Raw genomic sequence first — 10,184 nt, forward strand, 5'->3', positions numbered from 1 at the left:
ATGTGCATAGGATTTTTGCAGGTCTGTGCTTTGGCTTACCCTGATGTGAAATCCTTTCTACCTTCTATCCTTTAGGACTAAGCTCAGGGGCTGAGGTGTAATTTATAAATTCAATTCCCTAGCACCTCCCATACACATAGTAACTAAGCTCAAAATTCTTTATGAAACTTTCCCTAGCCAACCCAATCTCCACCATCCAGTGTACATAATCACTCCTTACTTTGGGGTCCCACAACATGACCCATACCCACTTCATACAAGTCCTGTACAATAGGTACTTCCTATCTTATGATTGTAGGGCAGCTGGGTAGGGAGGTATACACTTGTACTCCCAGAGCCTTGGGAGGCTGAGGCAGAATTCTAAGTTTGAGGCCAGCCTCAGCAACTTAACACGACTCTTAGAAACTTAAGACCCTGTCTCTCAACAACAACAACAACAAACAATAGAGGCTGGGAAATGTAGCTTAGTGCTAGAGTGCTCCTGGGTTTAATTCCCAATAGTCCCTCAAAAAAAAAAAAAAAAAAAAAAATTGTAGGGCACTTGAGAGGAAGTACCATTTTTATATTCTCAACTTCATAATGTTAGCTAAGTGCTACACAAAGAAATATTCAATAACAAAGAGAAAATCTAAGCCATCTCTTGAAATGAACACGTTACAGTTATGTATGTATCTAAAGGATACACAGTACTTCCCTCTAAACTAGCTCTTGGAAACAAATAATAGATACTAGCAGTTCCCTTAAAGGTCCAGGGAAGATTTCAGTAGTGAGTGGAGGTACAAAGATGAGGGAAAGCAGTGACAGGGCCACTCCAGGATGCTTTTTCTTTAGGCTGGGTTCATCTAAATTGGTCAGTTACTAACAAACGATTATTTGAAAGATTTCTTCAAAGCTTCCTGTTCCAAATACCTCTTCTATATTATACCACTAACTGAAATGTCATCACTGTCATTAGAGGATCATCCAGTCTTTTCTTTCCTAGTACTGGGGATTGAACCCAGGGGTGCTTTACCACTGAACCACGCATTACTCCTTTTTTTAAATTGAGATAGGTCTCACTAAATTGTTGATGCTGGTCTCAAATTTGTGATCCTCCTGCCTCAACCTCCTGAGTTGCTGGAATTACAGGCACATGCCACCATGCCCAGCTAATACTGTCCTTTCTTAAAAGGCACATAAGCCTGGGGGGGCAGTGTGGTTTGGATCATGCCAGCCAGCTGTATGCAAGTTGATAAGCAAAAATAATTGTGTAATAATGAGCAATGCCTAAATGCAGTGTCACAGAGCGGTTCTGATAAAGCAAAAGTGAAAGGACTGCAGCCCAGAAAGCAAACAGAAGGAGGAAAGGAGTGGGTCAAAGAAGCTGTGTATGAACTAACTGCACAGGTTGGCCTAAACTAGCAGGAACCCAGTTAGCAGTGGGGACACTGGCAACAGACAAAATGATGCTTGCCATTACCTTGTCAGACTGGAGTGATGGAGAGTATGGCTGCAGAATGAGAGAGTAGGGGAGGAGTAATGCATGAAAAAAGATATTTAATAAGGAAGTGGCAACTTAAGGAACAGAAGCCAGTGAATAAATTCAGATATTCTTGAGGGAGGGTAGACAGGAATGAAACAATCAGAAGACAAAGGACAGAGGCAAAGACTGGTCTGAAGAAGTGGTCAACAAGTGCCAGAAGTTAGTCCGTCCTCATTTCATAACATTTTTCAACACTTTGCTTTCTTCTTCATCCTTTGCTGCTCACATACCACCTTGTCCCCATTCTCAGTTACTTGTCTGAGAAGCAGAGTCACACAAGATATGTGGTCTCACAGCTTTTCATGCCAGTGTTGGCTTGTGCCCCAGCCTCATCCCAAATTGTACCAAAAAGTGAAGAAATCATTTCATCTCTCTTTATTCTCAAAACATTATGGTATTAAATAAATTTTAGGAGGTACTGGGCTGGTCCGTGTTTGGTCTCCAGTGCTTTAGTGAGGCAGTAGTAGCAGCTATTATGTGACAGTCAAAGGCCTACGTCAAGCCATGATATATCCCTAGGTGTGACAGAGCATGGGCTCTGGTTCTTACAGAGGATAGAGGGGAAAACAAACTGCTTTGAGAAGACAATTGAGCAAGAGGACCTGGTACCAGAAGGGTCTGGTGGGAGAAAGTAGGGAAAGTGAAGGACAGGGATCTTTCTCTCCTTTCCTTTCTCCTAATATGTAAGGGTAGAGGCACATGACCCAGCAAAGGGCCAAAGTAGGTGGTCGTTACTTGGATCTCATTAGGGGTTGGACCACTCCAGGGCTGGTCAACTGGTCTTGTCAGGGGGTGGAATGCTGGCCATAAGAATGGAGACAAACTGTTCCAGTTTCTGTGCAGCTTGTTTTCCAGCCTCTAATACTTCCTCATGATTAGCCTTCTCCAGGTTTTCATAATCCATGATGACCTTGTTAGTGATAAGAGAGAAGCCAAAGACTCGAAGTCCACAGTGTCGTGCAACTATAACTTCTGGTACTGTGCTCATGCCTGATTTGGAAAAAAAAAAAAAGAAAATTAACTGTTTAGGATCTGCAAATGACTCTTCCTCACCTTTTAGACTATCTTTTTTTTGGTACCAGGGATTGAACTCAGAGGTGCTTAACCACTGAACCATATCCTCAGCCCTTCTTTAGTTTTTTATTTGGAGACAGGGTCTCACTGAGTTGCTTAAGGCCTCAATAAATTGCTGAGGCTGGTTTTGAATTTGCAATCCTCCTGCCTCAGTCTCCCAAACCCTTGGGATTATAGTCTAGCCCAATGATAGCTAGACTATCATTCTTAACTTCATTGAAAATTTAAAAATTCACCTTATGGGGTGGCACACCCCTGTAATTTCAGCAATTTAGGAGGCTGAGGCAGGAGGATCAAGTTCAAGGCCAGGCCATAGGCAATTTAGTTGAGAACTTGTCTCAAAATATAAAATCAAAGGGCAGTGATAAAGCATCCTTGGGTTAACTCCCCAGCACGCGCGCGCGCGCGCGCGCACACACACACACACACACACACACAAACACACACAACTCAAGGATCCAAAGAAGCAGTTAAATTAGTGTTGGACTTCTTTGTCCAATATTGCTTAAAATAAGTGGGGTCACAGAGGGACTTACAAATTCTTATAAATATTGCTAATGCAAAGCCGGTGTGGTGGTGCATGCCTGTAATCCCAGCAACTCAGAAGGCTGAGGCAGGAGGATCATGAGTTCAAAGTCAGACTCAGGAGATTAGCCAGGCACTTAGCAACTCAGCAAGACTCTATTTCTAAATAAAATATTAAAAAGGGCTGGGGATGTGGCTCAGTAGTTAAGCACCTCTGGGGTCAATCTCTGGTACCAAAAAAAAAAAAGTCATATATATACATATACACACATATATATTGCTAATGATTTATTTCAGTGTGTTTATGCTACCTTTGAAGTCAGGAATAACTGACTAAATAAGAAGGTCCACCTTCCAGCCTGAGTTATACAGTGGCTTTACTGATATATGTTAGAATAATTCTTAGAAATAATCGAATCATGAGTGGGTGATTAACACTGAAGCAGTTAAGTCCTTCCTGTTCAGAGGAGAGATTTGTTGTGCTATAACATTAAAAATTTCGCCACTGTTTTCCCAGAAGTCAGCTGAATTCAACCTTCCTCTAAATAAGATCCTCTTGATCCAAGTAGGGTCTGTAATCTACTCCTCTACTATTTCAGACCCCTTCCCTCGAGCCCCCCAGTTAAATTCCCCTTCTCACCAACAGCGTCCGCCCCCAACTTCTGCAGCAGACGACACTCTGCCACAGTCTCAAAGTTGGGGCCCCCCAACATCACATAGGTGCCTTCCTGTAGCTCTCGCTTCTCCCCCATTTGTTTCCAGGTACTGAGAGCCTTCTCCCTCATGTTCCGGTCGTAAGCATCAGACATGGCAGGGAAACGAACTCCAAACCTACGGTGTAAGTTGTATTATCTCAGATAAATGGACTCACTCACAACTCCTAGACAAGTCCTGAAACCCTATGCTTCCAGAAACAAAAGAGCGAGATACATACCTTTCATCGTTAGGCCCTTTGAGAGGGTTCTGACCACAGAAACCAGGGAGGTTGATGTGATCACGGATCAGCATGATATCTCCAACCTCAAACTTGGGGTTAAGCCCTCCAGCTGCATTGGTGACCACCAAGGTGTCCACACCCAGAAGCCGGAAAACCCTCACAGGGAATGTCACCTTAGAAGAAGAGATTAGAAAAAGGTTTTTCAAACTTTCATCATCTACCTAGGTAGATGTGCATAATATACATCATGAAAGATGAAAGAGGTAGGCAATAAATAGAGTAGTTCTCTCCCACTTCATCCAGATCCAGTTGGTCCTCTGCCCCTGATTACCTTCCAGAGGGGGTAGCCTTCATACATGTGGAACCTGCCTTGCATCATCACACAGGCCTTGCCATTCAGGAACCCAAACACCAATCGACCAACATGACCTGGCACTGTACATAAACGAAAGGAAAAAAAGGACGGTATTATTCTTTCATAATACCTGGACCTACCAAGAGCCACTCTCTCCCTGTGTTTAACACATAAGATTATAATTAAACAAAAAACATTAAGTCTGATGGAGAGACAATTATAATACAAATGTAACCTGAGACTAGAGCTATGTGGGTAAGGAAACTCCATATGAACATATGAAAAAAGAGGGAAAGGCTTGTTAAAGAATTTCAGTCAGGTATGTGCCTGTGATCCCAAGTGACTCAGGAAGCTGAGACAGGAAGATCACAAGTTTGAGGCCAACGCAGGCAATTTAGAGAGACCGTCTCAAAAAAAGCCAGGGCAGGGGGTGTAGCTTGGTGGTAAAGCACTTGTGGGTTCAATCCCCAGAACTGCATACAAAGAAAAAACTTTGTTTTTTTTCAAATGAATGAGAAAGACATACTGCAAGAAAGTAAAGTAAGTAAAAAAATAAAGTTGGTGATAATGAATGCAGTAGTTATAGTCTTCTTCCAAGATTCTTAAAAATCTTAAAATGGATCCAGATGTGGTGGTTCAGGCCTGTGATGCCAGCAACTTGGGAGGCTGAGGTAGGATTGCCAGTACAAGGCCAGTCTGGGCAACTTAGTGAAACCCAGACTCAAAAAATAAAAAGGGCTGGGGATATAGTTCATTGGAAGAGCACTTTCCTAGCATGTTTGAGGCCCTGGATTTAGTCCCTAGTGCTAAAGGAAAATAAAAGAAAAAAAGAATTATTCTTATATTATGCTAACTAAACTATATGCCTCTTCATTCCAGCAAGGGAATTCATGGGTATATACTGCCTTCCTGAAGAGGAGGGTACTAAACAAGGGGGGAAGGGGCTGAATTATATTTGGATTCATATAAATATTCCTATGACTCACAGAACAGTCCTATGGGAATGCATGCCAAGGTAGGTTGTATGTGGGGACTGAAATACAGATAACACCTACAGACATAACCATATCACCATTTCCCTCTTCAGGCAATCCCTTTTAATGGATGGCCAATTTATTCCTTAGGGTGTGGATTGTCTGGGAGAGGGGTCAGAATCAAGAGAAGTGTTAAGAGCTACTAAAACGGAACTTATTTTTTAAAAATTAGTAGCACTGGGTGTGGTAGAGCACACCTGTAGTCCCAGAGACTCACAAGGCTGAGGTACGAGGATAACAAGTTAAAAGCCAGCCTCAGGAACTTAGTGAGACCCTGTCTCAAAATAAAAAATAAAAAGGACTGGGTATGTAGCTCAGTAGTAAAGCACCCCTGAGTTTATGGCTAGTTTGAAAAAAAAATTAAAAATTTAAAATAAATAAATAGTAAGGTCCAAGTTGATACCATTAAGAAAACTCAAGTAGAGTATAAAAAATAAATAGGTTGATAAAATTAAACCACTTATCACTTAGTGCAATGTCCTGCTCATTGGAGGCAGGAGTGCCGTGGCAGATGAAGCCAATGTCACTATTATCTCCCTTTGAGAACTATGCCCTTCCTCTTTCTTTTTATTATTTCCTTTTCCAACCCCCATTCCCACACCTGCCTGCTCTGGTCTCCCAGTCTTGCTCCAAAGGTTTTTTTAAGTATTTATTAAAAGTCTTAACTCTTCAGAGAAAAGAAGGAGGAAGATAGACACCTAAAAAAGTAATAAGTAAACCAAGGGAAGTTAGTTATTTGAGAATAAGTAAACCAAATAAACTACCCTTGTGCTTTACTTGACCCTGTTTCACCCAGCCTCTAAGTTTTTTAGCCTTAGAACTTTCTGGCTGCTACAAGAATGCTGGATATGCCATCTTCACATCCCTCAGAACTCCATTGTGTATGGGGAACATTCACCTCCGTCCTTTCAAAGGGTCAATGTGAATCAGATCTTGTGCATTCATGTATTAATCTATGTATCCATAAGGAGATGGTCCACATGTCTTATCCGAGGCCTGGAGTTAGAGTTGGGGAAATGGCAGGAAGACATTGGACAGAGGCCTGACATGGTCCTGGGAGGCTACAGACATTGTTTCCATTTAGCTGCAGGTTGGAGGGGCGTGTATGTAAGTGATGATGACAGTGTATGGGAGGAAGCACATGTGGGGAGGTGTTGTATAATTTTAAGGAGCTGAGTCACTAAAGCACAGGAAAGACATCATCATGTCCCAGTGACACACACATGCCCTGTCTATTATGGGATTTCTATGAGGGGAATTTCCTTCTCAAGTCATTCTGATTCATGGTAGTTTTTTTTTTCCCTCTCTTACAACATATTTTTGGGTCAAATGCTAGATCCAGGAGTAGACACTTTGGTCTCCCTGACTGAGTTCCACAGACTCCCATCAGGATACCTCAGTCCCATCCCCCACTTCAATTGCCAGTACCTGTGCTTCGGGGAAAGTTGGGTATTTCACTGTAGTCAAAGAACTGAGCCTGAGTTAATTTATCAGTCAGACCTCCTAAGCCAGAACCACAGATTATTGCCACTTGAGGTCGGTGCATGGTATGAGAGAGAAGCCATTCTGCAGTGTTCTGATAATCCTCGTACGTGAACCTAGGGAATAAAAGGGAAATGACGTTAATTCTCCTCCTGTTCCAAAGGCATCCTAGACAAACGACCATCAGTGCAAAAAAGGCTGGCAGGTATATTGGAGCAACAGGGACAGAGAAGCTGACCAAGAAGAAGCCATACTATGTTTACCCATCACTCACCACCCCTCTTTTGAATCAGGCCCACTGAATGTCTAGCGGTGACTCCTTCCATTGTAGTATTTGGCAAAAGTTAGTGAACCTGTGTCCATTATCAGCCTCAATGTCAGCAGGTTTGTTTGCTTCTGGGTTTTTTGTAGTCCTGAGGGTGAAAACCCAGGGCTTCTCACATGCCAGCCCTGAGCTATATCCCCAACACAGGTAGGTTTAATAGCTCTCCCTTATGACAAAGATTTAGAGAGGAGAACCACAGGGTCCAGAGAAGTGCAATGAAATAATCAAATCAAGGTGAGTAAGGCTAGGGAGAGCACTCAAAATGGAATTAAGCTCTTCCTGAGGGCAGAAACACACCTAATACAATCTTCCTTAGTACTCTAACTATCCCTCAGGGACACGCAAAATGTAATTAAGACTAATGACCATGAAGACAGAAATAAGCCAAATTTTCTTTTGGATCCTCACCCTCTAGTTCCTTCCTCAGCCAAAATACTAAGGACTTTTTTTTTTTGCAGTGCTAGGGATCATACCAGGGCCTCTTGGATGCTAGGTAAGCACTCCACCACTGAGCTGCCAGACTCCCAGCTCTAATTTTATTTTGTTTTAGTTTGTTTGTTTGTGTGAAACAGGGTCATGCCACATTGCACATGCTGGTCTCAAACTCTCAGTGTCACATGATCCTCTCACCTCAGCCTTAGAAGTTAACTGCGACTATGGGCATGCACCACTATACCTGGCTCTGCAGGCTAATTTTTTAAATTGACCAAAAAAGCAATGCGAGCACTTCTAGTAGAAGACTATGCACCATTCTCAGTTGCCCTGGATCATTATTTTTGGAATTACCAAGCCCACGCAGACCCCTATTATAATGGAATTGCAAAGGTACACAAGATCAGACACTAAACTATTGCAAAAAAGCAGTCCCAATCCACAACATTGGCAAAGGCTAATTAGGACTGACTGCATAATTCTCAGAAGTTTGTTAAAAATACCAGGCGTGGTGGCACACACCTGTAATCACAGCAACTGGGAGGCTGTGGCAGGAGGATCGCAAGTTCACAAGTTCAGCCTAGAGAATTTAGTAAGACACTGTTTCAAAATAAAAAATAAAAAGGGCTGGGGATGTAGCTCTGTATTTGAAACTTTCTCCTGCTTTCTTCTGATATTCTCCTGCCCCTCCTCCCCTTCTCTGCCTACTCCCATCTTTCCTTCACATTACCCTTCAGGGACCAAAGGGCATATACACTTACTCAGAAGCCCAATGCATCCAACAAAAATCAAACAAGAAATTTTCTCAGTTTCAAGTCCAATCCATCACAGCCATCTTAAAAGATCAATGATTGTTCTCAGAGGTGGAACTGAGGTGGAAGGAACAGTGTTGGATACAACTAAGCAAGCCTCCAAAGGAATCTTTTCTCTTTAAAAGCAGAGCTTAGGAGTTGGGTGCCTCAGTGTCCACTTGTAGTCTCAGATAAATTCTAGGGAAGCTGAGCTGGAAAGAATGCCTGAGTCTAGGAGTAGGGCACCAACCTGTACAACATAGTGGGACCACCTCAAACAGATTGGTTGCTCTAGGAAACCAGACATGATAATAAACCAGGCTATCCTCAGGGAAATGTCTGGGTAATGGCTGGGCGGAGGCAATGGAGCTACAAGGTGATGCAAAGAACCAATGAAGTGGGCAAGAAATTAGCAAATAACATCCCCCCAGAGGTGCAAAAAAAAAAAAAAAAAAAAAAAAAAAAAGGAAATGAAAGAAGCGTTAAGCATGGCCACCTAGCATGTCTCAACCACAGCTCATAGAACTTCCTCACTCATGATCTGTCCTCCAAGAATACCTTGGATCCCTTAGTTATCCAAAGCCACCGTGATCCCTAATGCTATGTTGGTGACTTGGACTGGGAATTTAATTTCACTAACGGGAGACAAAAGGGTTTTTCACAAGTGTGGGGAGGAGTGGGTACTTGTCTGTTGCTCAGCTCAGTGAATAAAGATTTCCTTCTCTCCTCAACACTGCATTCACGATTGGTTAATCGGACCTCCAATTTGGAGGGAAAGGAGGAGCCGGCAAGGAAGGTGAGCATTCTTCCCTCTAAAGCAGAAACTCCGAATGTGCTCTCTGAAAGTATCTCGCGCTTTACCCAGACTCTAGAATGGGAATTTGTGAAGAGTATATGTGGTGGGAGACCTCTTCCCTAGAATGGAGTCGGGGTATACTTCCTCTCTCCACCTGCACCCCTAGCACGCGCGGGCGCGCACACTCACACACACACACACACGGACCCACAACAGTTCCTTGGAGTAGCCACACTACACTAACCAGTCCCCTTCCTGCCCTGGAGGCGCTGCCCAGCTCGATTCCCGCGCGCGCCGGCTCTGGCTGCCCCACTGTTCTGTTGCCCTGACCCTGACACGAGGCTTAGTGCCAGGCCTCTCTGCATCATCAGGGCACACGCTCCCTCTCCCGGCCACCTCCGGGCCCCGGGAGCTAAGTTCCCAGGTCTGAGTGACAGCCATTTCCCCTCCCCGGGGCCTCCGGGGTCCCTGGGCCTGGTGCCCGCCTCACTCGTTCTCCATGGAGGCGCCGACTCCCTTCCAGTGAGCCTGCTCGTCTTCGCTCCGCTCTGCTGGGTTGGGCTGCGTGGCCGTTGCGGTAGCTGAGTCTGGTCCGCACAGTTAGTGCACAGTTCGCCGGGCGCCGGCTTATATCCCCAGCCCGGGAGTCCACAGCCAATGGCAGCCGAGTACGCCGGCCAGCCCGGTCTCCATGGCGACACACACCCTGATTCAATCGCCCGAGGCTGTGTTGTAAACGTAAACGGAGTTCTTTCCAAAGCTGGTCCCTCTCCTCTTTGGGGGTATTCAGCCTTTCCTCCCTGAACCCATTTCGGTTCTCAGGGCTGGGGTTTCCAGCAAAACAGGCCCATGCTAGAAGGAGGGTGGAGAGTTCATGTCTTCATTCTGGACTGTGTGCACAGCAAGCCGTG

The 10,184-nt window shown here is 44.2% G+C and overlaps 1 protein-coding gene across 2 annotated transcripts; it reads right to left on the bottom strand.

Annotated features, from left to right (window-relative positions):
- Positions 1–1,884: 1,884 nt before the first annotated feature.
- PNP (purine nucleoside phosphorylase) lies at positions 1,885–9,914 on the bottom strand. Of its 2 annotated transcripts, XM_079126763.1 has the most exons (7): positions 9,764–9,883; positions 8,209–8,266; positions 6,876–7,045; positions 4,390–4,493; positions 4,056–4,231; positions 3,762–3,952; positions 1,885–2,512 (listed from the first exon to the last, which is right to left on the bottom strand). In XM_079126763.1, exons 3-7 carry the CDS (start codon positions 6,991–6,993, stop codon positions 2,295–2,297), a joined length of 807 nt encoding a protein of 268 aa, XP_078982889.1. In that variant the 5' UTR covers positions 6,994–7,045; positions 8,209–8,266; positions 9,764–9,883; the 3' UTR covers positions 1,885–2,294. The 2 variants fall into 2 exon arrangements, with proteins under 2 accessions (XP_078982889.1, XP_078982888.1); XM_079126762.1 differs by lacking the exon at positions 8,209–8,266 and having other exon boundaries at positions 9,764–9,914.
- Between the last annotated feature and the right edge of the window lie 270 nt (positions 9,915–10,184).

The sequence above is a fragment of the Sciurus vulgaris genome (genome assembly GCF_902686455.1).
Source record: "Sciurus vulgaris genome assembly, chromosome: 2".
Lineage (NCBI taxonomy): Eukaryota > Metazoa > Chordata > Mammalia > Rodentia > Sciuridae > Sciurus > Sciurus vulgaris.

Bases quoted from the DNA above. Each gene is read 5' to 3' on its own strand.
- PNP (XM_079126762.1), bottom strand. The intron at 3,953-4,055 runs GTATGTATCTCG...CTTACACCGTAG, and splicing joins AAAGGGCCTAACGATGAAAG to GTTTGGAGTTCGTTTCCCTG. The intron at 2,513-3,761 runs GTGAGAAGGGGA...TTTCCAAATCAG, and splicing joins GTTGGGGGCGGACGCTGTTG to GCATGAGCACAGTACCAGAA.